This window comes from Accipiter gentilis, chromosome 22 (genome assembly GCF_929443795.1).
Source record: "Accipiter gentilis chromosome 22, bAccGen1.1, whole genome shotgun sequence".
Taxonomy (NCBI): Eukaryota; Metazoa; Chordata; class Aves; order Accipitriformes; family Accipitridae; genus Astur; species Astur gentilis.
In genome coordinates, this window is record NC_064901.1 from 14,472,217 (window position 1) to 14,496,630 (window position 24,414).

The 24,414-nt window shown below is 37.1% G+C and overlaps 1 protein-coding gene across 8 annotated transcripts in view; it reads left to right on the plus strand.

The window, feature by feature from the left end:
• GPHN (gephyrin) overlaps positions 1-24,414 on the plus strand; it is a 315,443-nt gene that overhangs the window by 263,405 nt on the left and 27,624 nt on the right. For all 8 annotated transcript variants that reach the window (XM_049825450.1, XM_049825453.1, XM_049825452.1 and 5 more), the window contains 7 exons: positions 879-1,016; positions 8,081-8,173; positions 11,634-11,689; positions 16,726-16,845; positions 21,146-21,204; positions 21,429-21,582; positions 23,584-23,705. In XM_049825450.1, the coding sequence (XP_049681407.1) occupies positions 879-1,016; positions 8,081-8,173; positions 11,634-11,689; positions 16,726-16,845; positions 21,146-21,204; positions 21,429-21,582; positions 23,584-23,705 (742 nt within the window). The remainder of the gene's footprint in view (positions 1-878; positions 1,017-8,080; positions 8,174-11,633; positions 11,690-16,725; positions 16,846-21,145; positions 21,205-21,428; positions 21,583-23,583; positions 23,706-24,414) is intronic.

Consider the following 24,414-nt stretch of genomic DNA (forward strand, 5'->3'; position numbering starts at 1 on the left):
ATAGTTCCCTCTCTTCAGCTGCTTATCTTCACTTTCAAAATCCTTCAAAGCTTGTTGTCCCCTTGTTTAGTCTCTCAGTAAGTATCAAGAAATCAAACATGCTGCTGGCTTCATTTTCAAACAACTTTTGTCGTATTTTCTCCCAACCTGTCCCTCATACATGGGAAAAGTAAACTTCCATTACTCTATCCTACTACCTTCACTCAAATTATACTTATATTATATTTATATTAAATTATATTTAAATGTCACTTTGCTATGGTGACTACAAAATCTTGACAATGGGTAGGATGCCTACTAGCTGGAAACAGTGCTGTCCTGACTGTCCAGGGATTTCATTGTACTTCCCTCTATCCTCCTTTCAAACCTTTTGACTCCCATCTCACTCTTGGATTGCAATCTCCCCAGGACAGTGTCCATTTTTATGTTTTAGCTGTGCACTGCACATAGCATAGAGATGTGTTTGTTGAGAACAGAATGAGGAGTGAATCTCCCTGAGTTCATAGTTCATAGAACTGAGTTAGCCTCGGATTATCATCCTCAGTATAAAATACCGTACCATCTTGAAAGATTTCTGTTTCTGATTAACTGATCCTTTTATGCTCTGCAAGACTTCTGGTATGTTTTCCACGACAAGTAAGGATATACATTTTTGTGAACTTTTTCAACTGTAAATTGCATTTGTTTTAAATCTCTCTTTTGATTCTAGTTGAATACAGTGCCTTCCCAGCGTCTGACATAAATGCTCAATAGTGATAACTAACTAATGTAATTTACCCCAAAGTGCCGGATTAATTTCAGTAAAGTGGTTTAAGTGAACATCACTGTGTACATCTACACGTTGTAGCATACATAAACTTGGTGCTCTCTTGTTGCAGGTCACAGTGCTGTTGACATTACCAAGGTAGCAAGAAGACACCGCATGTCTCCATTCCCATTGACATCTATGGACAAGGCCTTCATCACAGTTCTGGAGATGACCCCAGTGCTTGGAACAGAAATCATCAATTACAGAGGTATTTTAAGTTGGATTCTTTGTGAGGATTAGGGTAATTATTTCCTTATTTTACAACCTTCTTATGCACTTGCTCTTTTATTAATGCTATGAGGTGTCTGAGACAGTACCTTCTCCAGGAGAAACTGCTTTAGGAAATGCCAATAATAGGAGCAGAAGTCTCCTTTCAAAGTCAGGAGAATGTTGACTGAGCTCAGTGCTGCTCCCTGACGGAATCTGTAATGGAACTCTAATTAAATATATAAATGAATTTTCTTCTGGTCCGTGTTATATGCAACAAAGCTAAAACATGGAAACAACAATTTGCCTCAGTGGTTGATTTGACACTAGACTTTTGTAGATGCGAAGTAGCTCCAAGTTGTACTGTGATCGATCACTCTTCTCTTTACTGCAGGAGATTCTCACTAAACCCCCTTTCCAGTCTGAGATTAATGATCAAATCAAAGTGATTATTGATTCCAGGTCACTTTTTTCCATGTCTATATCTTTTACAGTTTGTCTCAGTCTGTTTTTCCAGATCCTACTTGGCCTACTAGTCATTCCAGAGTTTGCCTCCTCTTCTCATAAAGGCAACATAATTCCCTTTCTATTCTACCACTACATTTGATCCTTTTCTGATACGTACTTGCATTTAATGTTTGATTTATTGAAACTTTATAATCAAGGGCAACTGTTACTGATTTATACAGTGAGGTTGTCTTAAAAGGCACCAAACCGCAGGCAAAATGTCAGGCTTTGTAACTGTGTCTATACACGTAAATAAATGAGGATAGGCGAAGCCATTTTCTGGCCTTAAAAGGAATTAGCAGGGCACCTTTCGTGTTTATTCAGCTAAACTATTCTCCCTCCTGAAATAGTGTGTTCATAATGCATATTAGGTGTCTCCCTTGCTTCTGCTATCTCTTTGTCATGGTTTAACCACAGCCAGCGACTAAGCCCCACACAGCCACTTGCTTACTTCCTCCAGTGGGATGGGGGAGGGAATCAGAAGAGTAAAAATGAGAAAACTTGATAAAAATGATAAAGTTTAATAGGTAAAGCAAAAGCTGCACATGCAAGCAAAGCAAAACAAATAATTTGTTCACCACTTCCCATCGGCAGGCAGGTGTTCAGCCATCTCCAGGAAAGCAGGGCTCCATCACGTGTAACAGTTACTTGGGAAGACAAACACCATCACTTCAAACATCCCCCCCTTCCTTCTTCTTCCCCCAGCTTTATATGCTGTGAATTACATCCTATGGTCTGGAATATCCCTTTGGTCAGCCGGGGTCAGCTGTCCCAGCTGTGTCCCCTCCCAACTTCTTGTGCATCCCCAGCCCACTCGCCAGTGGGGTGGAGTGAGAAGCAGAAAAGGCCTTGACTCTGTGTAAGCACTGCTCAGCAGTAATGAAAACATCCCTGTGTTATCAACACTGTTATCAGCACAAATCCAAAACATAGCCCCATACCAGCTACTGTGAAGAAAATTAACTCTATCGCAGCCAAAACCAGCACACCCTTACACCAAGCCTGGGCATTATCTGAGAGAGTCTTCTTGGCACAGAACAAAACCATGATGGGAAGCATGCTGCAAGTAATCCTCAAGTAGGCAGGGAAGAGGAAACCTCCTCCAGGGATTCCTCCAGATTTTGCAAAGGTAAGGTGGTGAGTGAAGAGATAGTGGAACCACGAGCCTCAAGAGGCAAAATGTTCAGGACATCGGTGGACTCCAGATAGCAGTGTGGTACAAGTGGTTTCCGAATGGGGTATTCTGTCTTTTGGCTTGAAAGGTCAAAGTTTTCATGCTCTTCACCTACCACAAACCTTTGAGATGTCTTCATATTGACATACTGATTTAGCAGACTGTATGTAGAATCCCACCTGTGCGTTTAGTCACTCCAAGTGGAGACCAGCACTCCCCTGTGCCTTGGTAGCACAAAGCAGATCTCTGAAAGATGCTGCATATCCTGCATTCAGAACAGCACCAATACTGGATCAACAAGGAATGCCTATTACACCCTGCACTTTCATAATGGTGTGCAGATGAGAAGAAGGCATTAAGGCATAAATGCCTGAGCATAGTTACTAGATCTTTTGGGATAGCTGTCAGTTAAATGTCTTTGCTAAGACAGGCCTTTGTGGACAGTATGATGAGCCACAGTGTTAGGTACATTTAGTCCAAACAGGCGCTATGTATACGACACTGAACTCCTGAAATAAACGATAAAAATCCGGCATATACCTCCCTGAAAAATAAGCACAGCATATGTTTATTTTGCTACATAAGGTACTGTTAAGGTACTGTAGCATTATCATTCCTTTTTACATAAAAATAGTTTTGACTTTTTAAAATTCTAGTGCAAAACTAAGTGAAGAAATAAGTTCTTGAGTTTAGGTTGTATTGATTATAGGGAAAAACAAGTATCGCTAAGCTGTTATTTTTCCTTTTTTTGTTCTTGATTCTAGAAATATGTCTTATTCTCATGTCCTTTTATCTTTATTTTCTTTTTTCTTCATCTCTCTATTTTTTTACACTTCTGGATGAAAACTTACATACTGTTTCACAATGTTTTTGTATTGCTGCTATTCTATTTCTGGACAGAAGCTGTATTTTCCCTAGAAGTTAATAAAATGTAGCTAAAAATATTCTAGGTAGACAGAGAATAAGCATATTCCTCACATGCTACATGTATGTTGTTCTATAGAACAATAACGTCGCCATCTATTTATATGTATACACCAGTCTTTGTGCAAACATATTTATATCAACAGTAGGTAGCAGCTTTTTCGTATATTTCATTTGTCAGCTTCTTCATTAGAACTATGGTGAAATCAGACAAAATCACAGTATATATGATTTCTTCCTGCAACATGCTTTGGACAAGATTTCACAAAGTATTTTATTTTAATATTAAAAACCATTCAAAATATGGACTAAGTAACAGTTTTGTGTTAATACTGATAATGTTACCATACCAATAACAGAGTGATTCTATTCAGACTACATGCTCTTCAGAATGTCCTTACAGAGATAGAATGGCAGTAATTGGTCTTAGCTAGATGCTTATATTCTCTATAGAGTTTTATATACTCTAATTTGTCAAAAGGCAATTTGGTTGCTTCTGTTCTTATTCTACTATATGGGAATATACTGTCAAGGTAAGAGAAGGTATCGTAATATACTTTATAATATCTTAGTTGATATTGCTTCTAAGGCTGGAACATACTGATTATTATTCCTGGCACTGTTATTCTTTAAAAAATAATGTTCTGAGTCTGCTAAGATACTTCACTTATGACCCTCTTCCCTCCCACCCAAAATAAAAGAGTTAGGTACATGGTAAGATCATCAGCTGTAGAGATACATTCTTGGTTTTTCACATAATTGTACCACCAATGAAAATATTAACAAAGACATATTCCTTCATATTTTTGCACTGTAATGCAAAATTCTATCTCCCAATTTATTTTTCAACAAGTATACACTTACTTTAGCACTGTAAGATTTCCTAACACATAGCATGAAATTTCAGGATTGAGCCTTTAGGAGACATCCAAAAGGATACATCTGTGTCTGTGATGGAAATATCTGTGAATTGGAAATTCAATTCTCTTAATCTACAGACACAAATCTCAAGATGGAATCTCATATTCAGAAGTTCTTAAGTGATCACTGTAGTGTTATACAGACAAATATATAGCATTTTTTTCTATAGGCGTATATATGCATATGTGTGTGTATGCATGCGTGCGCACACATATATGTTAGTTTGCTAAAAAAAATTTATTTTGAATAATACAGTTAATTAAGAACCAGTTTTTCTTTTCATTATGTATTCATTTATTTTTTCAGTTAATATACCTGTAATTTCAGGAGATAATAAAAATGTAGTCCTGGAGATCTGAATCCTAATTAACTGTACTCAGAAAAGCACTATTGTGCTGTGTTTGTTTCCTTCATGGTTTTGTGTCTTGAATTAACACTGAGCTCCTGAAAATTACCTTTCAGAAGAACAGTTTCTCTGTAAGGAAAGCGAAATGTTTAAAGTTCTAGGACTACAATTTATTTCATTAAAAAATTACCTAATAATTTTAACCTGATTTATTTACATTACTAAACATATTACATAGTATTCATCCTCATAAATAAAGCTGCTGAATGTTACTCTGTACAAGTAGCCAGTACAGTCCTGACTTTATTCTTGATTAAGTCAAGGCATGCTGTAGTCTCTCAAATCTATTCTCTCATAACATAAGGGGGAGGATGAGTAGAGTCATCTTTTGAAACGTGACTTTCACATTGGTAAGTGTATTGCTTAGTGCCTGTATAGGTCATTTAGACTCTTCCATATTAAAAAAAAAAAAAAAATGGAACGTCCTAAAACTTCTTACAGAAGTGCCATAAACCAAAGGCATCTGAAGCATAGTTCCCACCTGGCATCATCAATATCTGGTATGAAGCCCCCAGTTAGCCTTTTATTCCAGCTAAATGCAGTTCCCTGAACATTTGTCCATGGGTATATAAGGTTAAGTTTCTAGACAGCATGATAATGATAATGATAATTCTTCTGAAACTAAGAAGAGGCAGAAGTTTGATACTAAAAGTACAAAGCAGAGGCAGTCCACACTTCATGGGCTTAAGCCTCAGAATGGAGCAGTTTTTCTGATCTAGTCCATGAGCCCTGTAACTTCTGTAGAGCTTGGACATTTTTTTGCATTGCTTATTAATTTCAAACTAGCTGATTATTTTGATAGCATTCCCTTTTCATATCACACTGAAGTGCTACCAGGGCAATATTTACAAAATGGGAGCAAATCCATCACATCTAGTACAATACCTGTCTCACTGCTTTATCGCAGTACCAATACCCTAAGAAATCAAAATTCTTCACAGAACTGTACCAGTTTCACCAGCTAAGCTTTAGAAAATACCCAACTTTGATAAGTGAGTTTAATGTAATTCTGCATTTTGTGTTAGAATCAGAAAGCTGTGGGCATCACAAGGGGCAGTTTGATGACATGAAAATATTTCAGAACATCTTTTTTGAATTACATTTAATCAAAATAAGGTCAAACAGTGTATTTCTAAAATAATTGCACAAATAAAGGAGAGTACAGAGGTACTTCAGATTGTCATTTATTTGCTGACTTGCTTCATTTTAAATGCCTATGGCTTCAGCAAATAATTCTTACTTTTTTGCCCCCTTAATGAAATTCATTCCCGCCACTGGTTGGCTATTTATTCTCTTCAAATATTGCATGGCAGAATGCTGGGAACATACTGTTCAACTTTGCTCTAATTGGTGTGACTTTGCATGCAGACAAGAAGTAAAATGAAGACACAACACTGCTAAAATTAGAAGCATCACTTTTGTATGAGATTTTGTGCATCTATGAACAGAGAGTGTTTCTACTAGGCCTTTGATAGCTGCCTTTTCTATGCTATAATTTAAATGTCGGTGTCTGCATTCCTTTATTCAGTGCAAGCGTACAAGCTTTCATGAGCTTTCTAATAACTTCTGTATTGTGTATCACAGACAGTGATACGCAGTGATACACAGACGTATTAATAGCCTTCAGAAAGGTGCTTTTCTAGTGGCCTTAACAGGTTTTATTAGCATTTTCATGGCAATACCTATTTAAAAAATGCAACATAAACATCCACCTCTGGCTGAAAGTTGATACATATGGATGTGAGCACAATGATGTTATAGTTGTTATTATAATTAACTACTAACTAAATAACTTTGTGTTAATAAGTAAAATATAATCTCCATTATAATACCAGTTCACTGGAGCTGAACATTTTCAAATCAAGTAGGTGCACTTTTTAACAAAACCTGTCCATTTAGTGTGCAATGTTAGGTCTTCTGCCTTCCCAGCAAATCCAGAACTACATCGATTTCCCTGTCTGTAAAACAAGAAACACCCTTTATGTATGTCTCTCTTTTTTGGCATGTCTGAAAGATCATAATCTATAAAGTACATATCCACGCAAATTCTCCTGGCAGAAGTATTCATGCATCCTCTCACTCCTTCATACTTTCAGCTGGATATTGCCTTCCTGTGCCACAACACACTCTAAAGACCTGTGGCCTCTATTATGAGAAGAGCTTCCCTTCTACTTAGAGATACTAGGATCAAACCGATCTCAGTGGTTCTGACCCATGTGCCCCTTCCCAGTCCATTCAATCACACATGTAATAAATCTTTTTTCTCATTCTCACACTGTATGAAGGGGTAACATACGTATTTTCCATTATTTTCCATATCATACTAAAAAAAGCTCTTGCTGGTGCCTTAAAAGCAAACTAATAGTGCACAGTTGACTGAGGGTGAAGTAATTCATATCAGTCTCTACAGTGAGACAGAGCCGAATTACAACTCGTCAATCATAGTTGCTAAGTGAAGGGAAAGAGTATGTTCGAAACACCTATTAAAATATTTAGAACGATAGCAGCATAAATTTACTTATATAATACTGACACTTATGTGCACTTACCCTCCATTAAGCAGAAATGCTCTCAGCAATTAGGCAGAGTTAACCTATTGCAAAACTTTGTCAGTTTATGGAAACTTGCCTATCATTACTGTTCATGTTGAGTCCTCTGGGCTCAATCCATCCTCTTTCACCTTTTGCACCCAGGATTCACTTTTAAAATGTTATTTTAAAAGCTTTTTAAAAAAAGAAGAGCTTTTCTTTTAAAATGGAAATACACAAAAGTATGTATTTTTAAAAGATTTCAGGAGAAAAGCTTGTCCTGAAGAAACAAATACTTGGGGTTTTTTCTGTCTGATCCTGTATCAGAGCTATTACCTCTGCGTTTGGATACCTGGTATTCAGATCTACTGTCAACAATTTCACTATAACCAGGAACACAGCTTACTGAAAATATCTTTCATCAGTACTTTGAGAGTCCAGTCTTTTTTCATTTATGTAGAGGCAGAAATCAAAAACTTGAGAGGTCTGTTCATGTCACATAACACATACATTTCATCCATCAGAGCACACTGCTGTTCACTTTTTTTCTGTTTCACTAGCTGTAATGACATGGAGCATGGTCTTTTCTCTTTTCTCTTTTCTAGATGGAATGGGCCGAGTCCTTGCTCAAGATGTATATGCAAAAGATAATCTACCACCATTTCCAGCATCAGTAAAAGATGGCTATGCTGTCAGAGGTAAACACTCACTTTGTAGACATGCAGTATAGTGTCTGTAAAACCACTTTATAACATGTTAATTCACCTGTTTTGGATCCAGCAGTGGTTATTTTGGTTGAGATTTCATTCAAATCATTGCTGAAGTCACAGTTACGTAGAATGCAGCTGTGTTGAAAGAAGACAATAAAGTTCAATTCAGATCTTTTAAGTGGATACATATGTACGTGAGCAAAGGTACATCCATGTGTGCTCATGGACATGCACCTGTGTTGCTAGTGAGTTTCTTGGAAACATAAAGAATTCAGGAGAGTAACAGAACATCCATTTCTGAATGCCAGATTCTTCTTCTATTCCTCTGTTTTTTATTTAATTGGGAATTTCTTATATCTGTTACTTTGTTGAACTGTCACAGATCCAGCTTCCTATTTGTGAATTATTTTATGACTGCATTAGAGAATTTTCAAAAATACATATCAGAATGTACTCTTATGGAGGCACCTCAAAAGCAAATCTTATTTTTACTTAGAAAATGTTGCAGTTGCTGTATAAAATAGAATTAGTAGTGTGACTTCATGGAGCAAGCAGCGAGTGGTTTCCCAGGAGAACTCAATGCATCCTCTGCTTTGTCACTAGGTGCTGCATGATTTTGAGCAAGTTGCTTCTCTGTGCATCAGTTTTCCCTTTGTAAAGTAAGGCTAATGATATTCACCTCAGATATCTATGGAGGAAAATTAACATATATATGATGGAACATTATACTAGTAGTGATTCATTGTGGTGGGGGTTGAATCATCGTAACACCGTGTTGAAATTTGGACACAATAGCCAACTTTTTTCAGTGGACATTAAAATATCTTTTTTGTTACTGGCAGCTGAAACAATGGAAAGCAGCTGTCCATGAAACAGAGTGTCTACAAACCCAGTCAATGAATGTAGTCCAATAGCTTCCCCATGGATTTGATATAAAAATAAAATTCCAGGTGTACAAGACAGGTTTGACTGCAGATGTCTGTCACCTATGTGTGTGAGAGACATGCAGACCAAAATGACCAGTAATAGCAGCAACGGAGTGCAGATGTAGCCAGAGAAATACAGGTAATATAACACTGAGAAAAGCTGAGAGGGAGAGCTCTGAGTAGAATGCTGACTGACAAAGGCCTTGGGATCAAGCAGATGCTGTCTTGCAGCCTCATTGCTACAAGGTAAGGGAAAGCACAAGTACAATCTCAGTAAACACGCAGAATGAGCAGAACAATCATGAACGCCATCTTCAACAACTTCTGTCTGAACCGACTCCCAGGACCCTAATTTTGGTGGTGGATTCAAACAGACTAACAGTAAGGTATTGAATGCGTCCATAGGAGGGCAACAAAGCTGGTGTAAGGGCTGGACAGAATGTCCTATGAGGAGCAGCTAAGGACTTTGGGCTTGTCTAGTTTGGAGAAAAGGAGGCTGAGGGGCAACCTCATTGTTCTGTACAGCTTCCTGCAGAGGGGAAGTGGAGAGGGAGGTGCTGATCTCTTCTCCCTGGGATCCAGTGATAGAACACGTGGGAATGGTTCAAAGCTGTGCAAGGGGAGGTTCAGAGTTGGCATTAGGAAGCATTTCTTTACCGAGAGGGCGGTCAAACACTGGAACAGGCTTCCTAGAGAGGTGGTCGATGCCCCATGCCTGCCGGTGTTTAAGAGGCATTTGAACAATGCCCCTAATAACATGCTTTAACTTTTGGTCAGCCCTGAAGTAGTCAGGCAGTTGGACTAAGTGATCATTGTAGGTCCCTTCTAGCTGAAATTATTCTATTCTATTCTATTCTACTCTATTCTAAATTGTTCTTGCAGACCTGTTATCACAGGATATGAGAAACAAAGCTTGTAGGCAGAAATAATATTGACTACATTAACACATATTTTTTACAAAAAGATAAACGATTAGCTTTCAGTCGCATAAACCTGTTTGCCCACAACCTTGTCCACTTTTTTCAAGCTGTATCAGTTGTATATCTTCTATAAACTTTGTCTCCATATCATTATTAATGGGGGAATAAAATCTGATTCAGTAGCATTTTATCAGGTTTAAAATGATGTAGCTATTAGAGAATTTTTTCTTTTCTTTTGCTGGATCATCCCAGCGCATTTTTTTCAGTGAAGGTCTGACAACTGTATTCAGTAGTAGTATATGCATTATTCAAAGACAAGTAGTTGAAGAGTCCTTTTCCACTTTCTTATTTTAGAGTTTGTTCGAAAGCTTACAGATTAAGCTGTTGGTAGGCTTTTAAAGTTAAGTTAATCACTAGTCTTCAAACATGACTAAGTACCATAGATCACCATCTGCAGAGCTGCAGCTGAATTATGAGTACAAATGTGATAAATCATTATACAGACTGAATGGGCATCCTTCCTGAAAGCAATTCTTCTCAATACAATAAGGTTATCTAGCTGTATATTCAGGGCTTTCAAAATAAACCAGAAGGTATTAAGATAAATGTTGTCATTGATTAGACTTCATCTCTGAGAAATCAACTTTTGACAGTTAAAGATTTAAAATTGATAAAAAAAACATATTTAAATATGATTGTATGAACCCAGTTTGTCCGAAGACTCTTGACAGCATGGCTGTTGTGCTTGGACAGGCAGACTTGCTTGTGCTTCATACCTGCTTCACACCATGGTGGAGCCTATGATACCACTAATGCAGCTTGCTGAAAGACCTTTGAGGCAGGCAGAAGCTTAAAGTTCATTAGTAATGGTGCCTTTGTTGTCCCTGTAAAAATACAGATTTGGCTAAATTAGAAGTCCTGAAGACTCAGTTTGTTAAATCAATGATCTCTGAATTCTAATATTCAGAATGGCTTCAGTGAAAGGTATAAGGTAACTAGTTCAGTGCTACCTTCTAAAATTACAAAAAGAAACAGAACACAGGCTTCTAATGTGGCAGTCCAAGTTGCATTATCTTAGCCCTAGTGCTTTTCAGAAAATGCCAAACCTGTATGGTCATCTATACAGTCTGTAACCACTGCACTTGTCCACATTTTCCTCCAAAGGCAGAGACAATCTAGAAATGTCAATATTCCATTGTTGTCTAGAAAAAAGATAGGTAATACATTTACAAAATATGTGGTCCCCCTGTGTTAGTTTCACATGGAAAAAATTTGCTCACAGTGGACATTTTTATAAAAATAATCTCGTGAACACTCTTAAATCTTTGTTACTAATGTAATTCCTCCTAATCTCCTTTTACCTGATCCCTTATTGCCCAGAAATTTTCAGTTAAAAGTACCATAGAACCTGTAATTTTCAAAATAATAAACAGAACTTAAAAGGACCTAAATGTAAAATGTTTGCAAAACTTCTATACCCTTTGTCATGCTGACACTGAAGAACTGCATCTTAGACCATCCTTTGATTCTCCTGTTCTTAATTTCTAATGGCATCGTTTGTTTTGGTTCAGCCTTTACTATTTGTATTGTCCATCTTAACAGCTGCTGATGGCCCTGGAGATCGATTCATCATAGGGGAATCCCAGGCTGGTGAGCAGGTGAGCAAAATTTCTTTTCTCTCTTTTTTTTTTTTTTTTTTTTTTTTCTGTATTTTTATTTTGTAAGATACTTGCTCTGTATTTTTACAAGCCTTGCTAGTGCTCCAAAATCAATATTCTTGGAGGTGGCATGAAATAGGACACAGCTGTACCTAGCCTCCTGCTATGTGCCTTGGGACATGATTTCAGAAAGTGAGGTTGTACGGTTACATAAGGAACTAGCAAGAATATCCCAAAATACTTCAGAGCATTGTGCTGACATGTAGGAGTGCATACAGTAATGTTCTGCCCTAGTACAATGTTAGAGGACATAAGGTTTCCAGTGGCATTACAATTCATAAACAAGAGAAAAGCAAGATTTAACCCCTTCTTGCTGACAGGTTTTAAAAGGGACGTCAGCCCAATAACTGTTTCCACAAGCTGCTTGCATATTTCACACTGATACCTGCAAAACAAAGTGTAAGAATTTTGTATGAAACTTTTAAAGGTAGGTAATGATCATAACAATCTTGAGGAAGCCTGGCAGCAGCCTAGTTTGTGGTATTGCTCCTTTTCTGTTTGTTAAATCAAAAGATTGTTTGTGCACCTTAGCAGATACGTGGATCGAGTTTAAGAGCAAGTCAGGGTAGCACCCATTCATGACCCGCTGTGCTGTATAAATATTCATGAATGGGCACTATTTGGGATTTACTTTCAAACTCAAGAGTACATTTGCTAATGTTCCTGTACTAATACTAGGGTGATAGGAAAAAAATCAGTTGCATTCAGCCACTTTTTTTCTTCTGTCAATTTGTCAGTCCTGCTTTTCAGGAGAGCATGGGTTAATCCAAAATGTTTCTCTAGCTATTTCAAGTCCCAGTTTTTAATTCTGTGTATTGTATATGAAATGATGCAGAAATTGAATAAGTAACAGGAAGTCAAAGGATTGATTGGTTTTAATGAGCATTTTACAGTGTGGCCATTTTGACTGCTAAACAAAAAAGTCTTGAATAAAGTAGATACAGTTTAAAAGTTGTTTCAGGTTTTAGAAGTATTACCAGTTGCAGGATTGTTCCATTTTTTTGAAAATGGACTTGAACTGCCCCTAAATGTATAATAGGCATTTAATTTGGTTAATCATGATAAATACAGAGGACTAGGAAAATCATTTTTGCTGTAGTTCCCATCCGTCATCATGAATCATACTTTGGTATAATAGACATCTTCTCAACAATGATATTCACATGAACTTAGATTAATGAATCTGTCATACAAAATATGTAAAGTTACTTTAAATACTAAAAAAGTAAACTAATGAATTTCGTCTGCCTTGGATTTTTAGCCCTTCCATCTGCATTTTCAAGCATTAGTCTAGAATCCAAAAGACTAACAACTATTTCTACAACCCTTTTTATGATCACTATAAAATAGCAAGAACTAGCAGAGCAACCTGATGAATTATCACTCCTATTATTATTCACCTTTCATCAATATTATCATTTTGATAGTTAAAAAATATCACAGCACACTGGTGCTCAAAAACAGTACTGTTGAAGCTGTGTCTAATGGGGAGGACTGCCCCCAGCTCTAAAGGGTTTGAGTGTCCTAATCAGTTCAGCAGGTTTGTACAAAGGATAAAAGGGCAAATGGGAGCTTGCTTCCCTCCTACAAAATTCAAGAGCTCTCAAATGTCTCTCTGCAGGGACAGTCTGTCCTCCCAGATTAACGGGAATGGGAAACCTCTCTGGGAAGGAACAAAAATTGGGTGGGAGGAGGCATGCAGAGAGAGAGTAATTCTGGAAATACCAGTGGCAAGTTAGAAAAATGAGGCTGCTGATCTTTGGTCAAAGTTTTTTTTCTTGGGCCTACACATCTTTAGGTTCATCTCCTTCCCAAGAAATTATTTATAGTCTTGGAAGGCTCCTCAGTCTCATTTCACCCTTCAGTCACTCTCAGCAGCAACATTCTGCTTTTCATGTTACAGACCAATTAACAGAATGATTCACAGCAGGGAGTTAAAAATAGATTTAGATTTGGCTCCTCCTGTAGCAAAAAAGGTTATGTAAATGCTACATAGAGAGGAAGAAAATGGGACTGAGAATTGCAGAGAGACCAGATAGCCAAGTTGGACATTTCTGTATCAATTTGTAAATTGTATATTATTTTCTGATTTCCATTTCCAGATGGTTTTGTTTATGTTAACAACCATTTTTTATTTGGTACTGTGGAAGACTTGCAGACACTGTCCTGTGTTGGGGAGGTTAGGACACATTTGAATGTACTAGTCATGAGCCATCCACATGGCTTCTGTGTGAAAAACTCAGCCATGGGGAGCAATGATTTTCTTCCTATAGACTTGAATAGCTGGAGCTTAGCATTTTCTGGAAGACTTTCTAAAAACATCTGTAAGAGGCACTGTGACTAATCAGCTATAATATAGGATGGAAAATAGATATTTGTTACCTTTCCATTAATTTGGGCTTTTTTACAGAAGGGAGCATGGGTCATTGTAAATCACGCAGGAGAGGTGTAATCATGTGCAAGAGAAAATGCCTTAGATGGGGGCTGTGCTCGATAGATTATTTCTGGGTTTCATTCAGTGACTAGCATTAAATAGATTATCAGTAATGAAGGCAAAGGACAGAACCCAGTACTGCCCTATTCCAGGTAAGTGTGAGACTCAAAGGCCTTTAAAAGAGCTTCTGTGAAACTGTTGTACATTAATATGCTTTCTGAGAAGAAATCATTTCTTTATTTTCATAGTCTCTAGCACAGAAGAACACAGCCCTGGAGATTCATGCACAAATCTGATGGTTGACTTTTGTTCATAAAGTCAATCTGATCAAATTCTCAAAGGACAAAAAGGAAATTAAATATATGAGCAACCAATTCTAAAAGCAATTGTTATTATATCATAAATTTGTTTAAATGTTTCACATCATTACACCTCAAAAAATTAATTCATCTAGTAATAAACTCCAAAAGCATGGATAGTTAGAGTGCATTTTATCACCATAGGCACTGATTTCTGGCAGAGTCCTAGACATTTTATATTCTTTGTGGTTTTTGAGGCCCAAAAAAAGCATTTTAAATGGGGTAATTTTTTTATGCGATACATTTTTCTTCTAAAAATTGTCACTAAAGACATCAATACTTTAGTAAGTTCAAAACATATTACATATTACCTATAATGTGCGTATAGACTGCATCTACAACTATATGCAAAAGAGGTCCCATAATCCAAGGCATAAGCTTTGCCTTTTGCAGTATTTGTTTTCATAAATATCAAAATAACACACTAGACAAGATTATTTTCGCTTTTAAGCATCTTCAGGATAAATGGCAGCATCTCAGCTATTCACCCACAGCTCCTTGCATAGTCTGTGGTGAGAAATAAATACAATTTTTTAAAAAAAACTATTTTTATGTCATCTGTTTAAGATACCTACTTTAGGATAACATGAATCTTGCCCTAAAAACACACTAACCATGACATATGGCAAGTGTGATCTTCTATTTTAGTTTATTTTAGCATTTTATTTATGTTCTTCTCAAAGTATGTCAGATTTCTATTACCCGTAGAAAAGGGTCAGGACTCAATCAACTCCAGGCTCAGTTGTTTCTTGGGATACATAGGTCACTGTGATATTGTGGTAAACCAGGTACAGTCCATTTCCAGCCTCACTCTAGGGCTTCTGTCCCAGTGAGAAACCTTTGAAATACACATTTCAAAGTAACCAATTTCAGAGGTTGTGACAGTGCTGAAAGGGAGCAGAAGAATAGGCAAGTCAGACACAGCTTTGCACAGCTGAAACGTTGGCCACTGGTCTAGAATCTGCAGATGTCTTGGCCTCCTGTTAGAGTAAATGACTGCTGGGCGAGAGCGGGTAAGAACAGTGCTTGGGCAGTACTGCTTGCAGGTCTGTGGATTGCTATCAAATACATGCTAATCACAGTCTGAGAAGTCCTGGGCATATTCCAGTGCTGCATATGGAATATAGAGTCGATCTGCACATGAATTATATATATGTGTGACACATACAAAATATGTTGGTCTGATCACAGCTGCATAGATCTGTGTGTAGCACATGTTCCTTAATAGCAGTAAAGCCTAAATAAGTAGGGCTTACTAAAGTGCTGCGGGGAGCAAGCACTCATATGCCAGCAATGAAATCTCAATCATCATACCAGCTTCTTTCAGTTGCGTTTTTTAGAAAGATTTTTCTTTTAGTTATTTATTTCTTAAGTGGTTATGGTCAAGTCACAATTTTACTCTGGATTTTGAAAAATATCTATTAAAACAGGCTGCCTGGTGAGAAATTTTATTAAAACCATGTCATTTGTTTGTTCTGATATTTTTCTAGTCTTTGTATTGCTTCTGCTGAAACTTTGTAATGTACTGTGACTTTACATAACTGTAGAATACTATCAATTTTAGGCTTTGCTAAACTGACCCCCACAAAGATAGATATCCTGTGTGAACTAGTGTTGAGCTGTCTCTCAGTATGAGGAAATCTGCTTAAAAATGAAGCAGCTGGTTACATTACTTTACTTACAAGCTGCTGGTTTTCCATATGTAGTGTGCTGGTAGAACAAAACAGAATAAAAACTCAACCAAACCAAAGGAAAGTAATTACAACCCTGGGGACCAGAGTACTCTGCAAAAATATTTATGTACAGAGAACTACTAGATTTTTGCTCATGTAAGTTTCTGGAAGATCATCATCTAGCTGTTAGATTTCTGAGCCAGTTATTTTTCTGAGCCAACCAGAGTATCAGTACATTCCTTGTTCTGAAAGTTATTCTTGTGATAGAAATCTAAAGGGAAAAACCTGAAGCCACCTAATATGTGACCATATGAAAAAAGCTAGATCTGAAGCAATGAACTAATGATCTTTAAATACATTGGAGTTTATATCTGTTGATATCACTAGCAGTATATCAAGACTTATGCCACAAATAAGAATTTTAGTCTTTCAGATTACTTCCATAAAGTTCAAATGGTTTGAGATTTTTCTTTTCAAAAGTAAATTAACTTTTGTTTGTTTATTTTTCAGCCAACTCAGACTGTGATGCCTGGTCAGGTAATGCGCGTTACAACCGGTGCTCCAATTCCATGTGGTGCTGATGCAGTGGTGCAAGTGGAAGATACAGAGCTCATCAGGGAATCAGATGATGTGAGTCACAAGTTAAAACTCATTTTTCTTTTGTGTTCAACAGAAAATGGCTCGTGATACAATCCTGTAAATATAAAAGATAGTCCTACAGAAAAACTCTTCTGTTAATCTCAGAAGTTTGAGAATTTTCACATCAATTCCTAGTGGCAATTCTTCTCACTTTTTCAGGCTGTGATAACAGTACTGCAGACCTACCTGTCCTGACATTGATTTTTCATCACAGTTGTTGAATGCTGACACCAAAGTATTTGGGAGCATGATTTGAGTGAAGGGCAAATGCCTCCCAGAGATCCATAACTACAGTCCAATTTGAGTGCCTAGTGTATTCACATTTTAAAATACAGAATAGTGGCAATCAGACATTATATTTCCTTCTTTTCTACTGAGTTCACATTTAGCGATAGAGCAATCTTCTTTATATTTCAGGATCATTCTGAAACTCAGCAAGATGAGGACTTTAAAAGTTCTCCTAAACTCACCAAGTAAGAAGGGGAAAAGTTTTCTTAAAATACATATTGATCCCAGAAGAATACATTGAAATACTGCAGTGTAGCATTACTGCTGATGGAATTAAAGCTGAATATGGTTTTCTGTGGGAAAGTGAATTGTTTTAAGTGCTGCAAAATCCGTTAGATGACTTGGATTATTTTGAACTATGCTATGGAGATGGTTCTGTGTTACCAGAGTTGGTCTCATTTCAGCAAAGGGGAGTGTGGTGGATTTTGGAGAATATGTCTTGTGCACATACCTTACAATAAATGCATATGTTTAGAACAAGGGGGTTTATTATGTAACAGGGGAAGTAAGAGCCCCCCAGATTTTTTTAAACCATAACTAAGTTTCTTCAATAGACCTCTGTGCTCCTTCAAAATGAGAAAATTACTGAATTCAAGACCTCTGAAAACCAGGAAATGGATAAGGTGCATATTCCCCCAGAACATAGTCTTAACTGTATAATTTGAACAGATTTTCCAGCATACCTGTAAATCGTATTAGTACTCTATCTTACAAATGCTGCAAAATACCACAGAAAAAATATGAGTACTGCAGAAGTAATTCTCTATGCAGAGTTGTCTTAACAAAGTAAAATGTGTTTTTTGATGAAGCACAGGAGCTCTCTGTAGACAACTGTATCCCAAACAGTCCATCTTAGACTTCCTTTGTGTTCAGAGAATTCCTTCTGAATCATTGCCTTCACTTACCCAGCTGTGATTTCAGGACACCATTGTCATGTTTGCCATCATCTGACACATTTAAGGCAAGAATATACCTCTCTTACTGACACAGCTTCCAAGTTCAGTTTTGGAATGAAGTGTGTGCATGGTTCTCTGCTCAAATCAGCCTTTGCTTCTCTGCTGCTCTTCTGACAAGTTGTTCCACTTCGCCATAACTCTATGCTAGCATTGTGATTGCAGCTGGGGTGTAAGCAGATGAATTCTAGTGTTCAAAGCTGATGAAGACAGCAAAAACTGAAACATACTCTCATGATCCTTTCTCATGCCTTATTACTGTAAATGCATAGATTTTTACATCTGATGAAGTCAGCAAGCTGTCTAGGCTGACCTTCTTCCTAACAATTTACTGAGTCAGTCTTGCTTTGAGGTGACAGATGTGTAAGTGTAGATTATATCTTCCCGTAAAATACACCATTGCTTTCACTGCTTGTTAATCATCCCATTAGCCTCACTGAGCAAGTTTTCTGTGGCCATTGCCCACCTCATCATGAGAGGACTATCACATTGCAGAGCAAGATACATGATAACCTGTTATTTTCTACTTCTTTGGATGACTGTCTTTCTGGATTCCACTTTTTCTGTGCATGTTCTCCTCTGCATGTGAGAACAGATTATTTTGCTATGTGCTTAAACTCTGAAGGTTTTAGCGAATGGTCAGCCACCTTCAGTTTCCTTTTCCTGCCTGTAAGTGTGAGGTAGAACTCTTCAGTTTCTACGTGTCCTTGAATACGCTACTCTGCTAGTCCTGTACATAAATAATTAGTATAGTTTAACTAATATGTGTTTTTCTCTCCTTTTTCATGCCTGTGTGGCTACATATTTCAAGAATATTTTTCTTTTTAGTGTTAAGAACTCCTTCAGGGCTGGGATTTAACTGAAATGAAATCTCTAACATCTGAAAAATGTTCCTCTGAAAAGACAGAGAGTACTTTTAAAAGGAGCTCCTTGACCTCTAGTGGTGGTAGTGGTACTTAAATATCATAGCAAGCATTCCCTATATGTCTGTAGAATTCACAGGCCTGAAAGGAATTACATCTATCCAGCAGGAAGAAGAATTCTCATCAGCTTGCCAAATGCACAATCATTGAGAAAGATCCTTGCAAAAACATGTCCCTTTAATTTTGATTTTTTTATGTCACTTTGTAGGAAAAAGGAGGTCAATGTGATCAACCAAAACAAGAGTTAAATCCTATATCAAGACCGAGCATCAGTATATCAGTATGGATCCTGGCTGTTAACAACCATCAGAGTAAAGCACTTGGACATAGTTCAAAATATATTAATACACAGCAAGAAGAATGCTGCCTGATACACACAAAATGGAGGAGGGTGTTCTCAGCATAATGCCATACCTCCCTGCAAGCCCTACTTGACAGCTTGAATTATCTTGTAAAGCATTCTGGGATATCCATCAATTCCATAAATAACAATCTCTGCACATCACTATGTTGTCCACAGTCACACTTCCCACAGTGCTCTTCAAAACTCGGATTACTAAATTACTCAAAAGCCTTTTTTTCCCTTGTTTCCCCTAATCCAGCCGTCCTAAATAGGACCTTTTCTATTACTCAAATGTATCATTGGCACTCCTCTTGATTCCCTAGAAACTTCCTAGCTATCTTTAAATGTTATCAAAGATATGGAAAATACAAATCTTTGTGGCTGGCCAACCATCCTCAGAGTATTATAAAAATAAAATAATTCTTAGACTAACTGTTTCCCCAGATTTTCATCACAAGCCTAACGTGTCTTATACAGCTTCAGATGGGGATAAGGGAGATAAGAGAACATCCTGGGCACCAGCACAGCCATTTTGGACACTAGCAGCCAAAAATAGTCTCTTCTTGTGTACAAGAGGAGCAGGTATAAAAGAAACAGAATTTGCATTAAAAGCATATTTTGAAAATACTGTGATAAAGTAAGAAATCAGTTTTTTCAGAGCTGATGATTTTGTTAGTCATTTCCTAGTTTTCAGGGGTTTAAATTTATCCATTTTCACAGTAGATAAACAGAATCACAATCTGTAAAAACACGTTCATTAACATTAACTTTGGGGCCTTTAGTTTAAAGCACTTAGGTTGAACTCAAAATGCAGTCCATATCACTTTTAAGAAAAGAGACAAGTCCCAGTGTCCTATACAACACTATTGTTACTGTAAAAATTCCAAATGACAATGACGTGCCTTGTTTGTCTTGTAATATTAGTTTCTGATTTATAACTTTGAGGTACTTAAAGTATGAAGCACTACATGATAATGTAAAAACAAAATCTGTTCCAGTCTAAGTAAGTATAGATATAGTGCTACTGACAGGCTGGCACTATCTCAAAGCTGAGTGTCTATATCATCATCAACCCACTTGCGGGGCCTATAAATTAAATATTAACAATGTAGTCCATGTGCCATTTATCAGCATTGAATGAATTGCCAAACCATTGAAATTCTGAAGAAGTAAACACAAATATTAAAGTAGGCATCAGACTTTTCAGGCCACTGTCTCTTGTTCACAGTAAATAAACATGATGAATAAGCCTCTTTCTGGTTTGTACAAAGCTCTCAAGTAGGAGTTTCCGCTACAGGAATCTACATGAAAATCCTGAAACAGCTAGAGCATATAGCTTCTTCCCACCATTCTGCAGATGTAGTGACATATTGTCTATCAGACTAATGGTCTTCTTGAAATGCCATCGTTGAAATTGTTTGAGCAGATCAAGTTGGCTGAGAGGAGTAGAAAGAATCTACTCGGTATACCAGATCAACAGACAAACATAAGACTTAACATAGGAAAGACAGGTAAAACCAGGTACCATAAAGAAAGAAAGGTAAAACTATGTATTCAGTGCTGGTCCTGCCCTGGTGAGCTCATCAAAGAGAGAATTTCTCATAGTTTTAGCATACATTCTATTACAATCTTGACACACAGATCAGGAGAACAGTGATGATGCTTAAACCATAAGGTCTCAGTGTAATGAGTACTGTAAGCTGTGTAGACTTCTGAGAAATTAAAGCTGATTAATCTTCTTTGAATAGCCCAGCTGACCATATTTGATCTCCTTGTTTTTGTAGGGCACAGAAGAACTAGAGGTTCGAATCCTGGTGCAGGCTCGACCAGGCCAAGATATCAGGTCTGTAAACATCCTACTTTATAAACAGTAAAATATCTCTGTAAGGAATGGAAGGCCTGGTGATTTTTATAGTCATTTTTTAACCATAAGTAGTACTGACATTTTGACAGTCTTACTAATGAACATCCCTGGACACTCCTCACTGGGAGCAGGGCCAATCAAGGAAAGATACTTTCAATCTCATTCTGTTTTTCTTTCATTTTTTTCTGTACTATGATTTTCAGACCTATAGGACATGACATTAAAAGAGGTGAATGTGTGCTGGCTAAAGGAACCCACATGGGTCCATCTGAGATTGGTCTCTTAGCAACTGTTGGAGTAACCGAAGTAGAAGTTAACAAGTTTCCAGTAGTTGCAGTCATGTCAACAGGGAATGAGGTAAGAAAAATATGTTTAGAATCAGGGTCTGAATTACCATGTCTTCTTCTGGACAGTGTTTTGGATAGTGACTTCCACCCTATTCCCAAGTAGACTCACTTTTTGAGCTGCAACTCATGCTGACATGAGGTATTTTTTGTGAGTGATCAACCTGTAATCAGATGGTTGTGTTTTCTCCCTCAAGGACTCTCTCACAAGTCTCACACACTGTCTTTGCAAAAATTTTGGTAACATAGCCAACCATGTGTCAGCTACTTTTCTCCTGCCAGCAAGGGAGGACCTGTGGGGTAGCCAGGGTTGTAATTCATACTGCCAGTCATGACTGGAAGAGTAATTTCTTTTGAGCAGCAGTCCTCTGTAGCTATAGTGCAAATGGCAGATAACCTGTCTTTGAAAACTGAATGGTCCTACCAAATGTCTTGTTGTAGTATTCTGCCTTAATATTTTTTTTTAATAGTAGCACATGTTGAAATCCAGACAATCTCCTGTTGGTAGAACTCCAGACCAGCTTTCTAATTGCTTTGTCTTAACTACATCAGAAAAATCACTTTCAAGATTAACTTAATTTATTAATTTTACATATCTGTGCGTTCACCCCAGCCAGCAGCTATACTTGCTTAGTCCCTCCCGCAGTAGGTCAGAGAGAGAAGAGAAAGAAGCAAAAGCAAAAGAACTTGTGGGTTGAGATAAAGTCGATAGGAGGTTTAAAGGCAGCATGAAGTTTGAACTATAATTTTGACTGTCCTTGGAGACAAACTTTTTGAAATCCAGACATAAACATAAACCCAATAGCTGTATTCTCATACAGCTTGAATATGTTGAATTTTGAAAACTTTTAATATGTTGAATTTTGTCATCTGGTGGTGTCCTTACAACTTCCACAATCCCAGTGAAGGTTACTCTGTGACTACTGGGTACTGTGGTGGCTGAGGCCAGCCTTGCTGGGACAGATTCTTGCCAGATTTCATAACATAGACAGGGTCTGTCGGGCAGGAAGCTTACCGCTCACTGAAGAACAAATCCAAAGAGCTACAAGGATTACAGGTCATTATTTTCTGAATAGTATCTTCCCTGGGTCTGAAAGTTCTTGCATGTCATTAAAGGGTTCTTTACTGATGTGGGCACTCTGTTTTTTATCATGTGTTAAAAAAGATCCTGCACAGTGGGGTTCTTAAACATCCTATGGAAACCTTCACAGAAACAGAGCTGCTAGCCAAAGCATCAAACTTTAGCCATGCCTCCCTTTTGGTTATTCTTACCTTACTACCTAACACTTGCTATAATTTTGACAGATACATCATTATTATTATTATTATTATTGTTATTATTGTTATTATTGTTATTATTATTATTATTTACCTCCTGTCAATATTGTGTTGTCTTTATGTGTCCTACAAAAGAATTCCTAATATATGTAAAATGTATGTTTACTTTTGTACGTTTTGTAGTTTAACTTCCAAAATATGTAACACATGTAAAGCAATTGCCATGATCCTATCTTGAGAGAAAGTTTTTCATCCAAAACAGTATCTGATATAAGAACCAAGCTTTAAGCTTCTATGATTCCAGTACAGATTGTTATATTTAAAAAACATCTTTATTGGTAAGTAGACAATTAATTTCCAAAAAAAATTTTAATACTTTTAAATATGGTTAGCAATATCAATGAAGTTCCTTTAAAACCATTTAAATAGAATCAATAACCTGGAAACTTAAAAGTTTTTTTTGATTTCTAATGTTTGAGATTAGAAACCAGGTACTCTTCAGGAGAAAGAAGGTTTTGCAGACATGAAACAATAGAAACAAACTAAGCAACATGCAGGATTGGACTAAACATGCACATTACATAACTTATTCATTTAAATTCACTAAATCACTTTATACATACATTTTATGATAGGTGTCTAAGAGTATCCTGTCTAATCTAAAGAAGAAAATTCTCACGTGTGTAAAGGCACAGTATTCCAAGGAGACTGACTGAGCATGTTTCTCATTTTGTAGCTACTGAATCCTGAAGATGACCTCTTACCAGGAAAGATTCGGGACAGTAACCGTTCAACTCTCCTAGCTACAATCCAAGAACATGGCTACCCAACAATCAACTTGGGAATTGTGGGAGATAAGTAAGTACCACATGTTAGTAAAGATGTCACTTCATATTCATGTGGTGCGCTTTATGGCATCCATGGAAAAAAGAAATACCAGAGAAAATGGCACTCAGTGCAAGTGTCACAGTGTTGTGACAGGGCACATCTTGGAGAAGATTTTTACCCTTTTCATTAGAGAAATAAGTAAGTCTATTCTAATAATAAGAAGAATCATTTGATAGAATTTTTATTGAATGGTGTTTATCTTGGTTTGCCTTCTGTTTGTTGAAACATGTATTACTGCTGCAAATTGAATTTATTGCTGCAGTATCATCACAAGCACAATACTTAATACACATAAAAGGAGACAATTCTACAGCAACTATACTTTTTTCTGATCCAATAAAGGGAGAAGGAAGGTTTCTCTCAGAGTTTATTTTCCATGCCAAAATTAATTTAGAGTATAAAATTTTGTCACATTCTGAATAACTGTCTTTTGGGGAAGGCCGCACTTCTGGATATAGCTCAACATTTCCAGAAATACGTCAAAGAATTTAAAAGAATCGGATTTTTTTTTCCTTTACTGGTATCTCTACTTTGATTGCCACAGAGTAGTACCCTGTGATCAGTCTTTCTGTTCATCTGACAGTGATTGCTCCTTGTTTCCCAGTGGTAGTGAAGTCACATCTCCTGTTGAGAGCTCTAGTATAAGTATTCACAGTGCAAGACTGTGCAATGCCTGTCA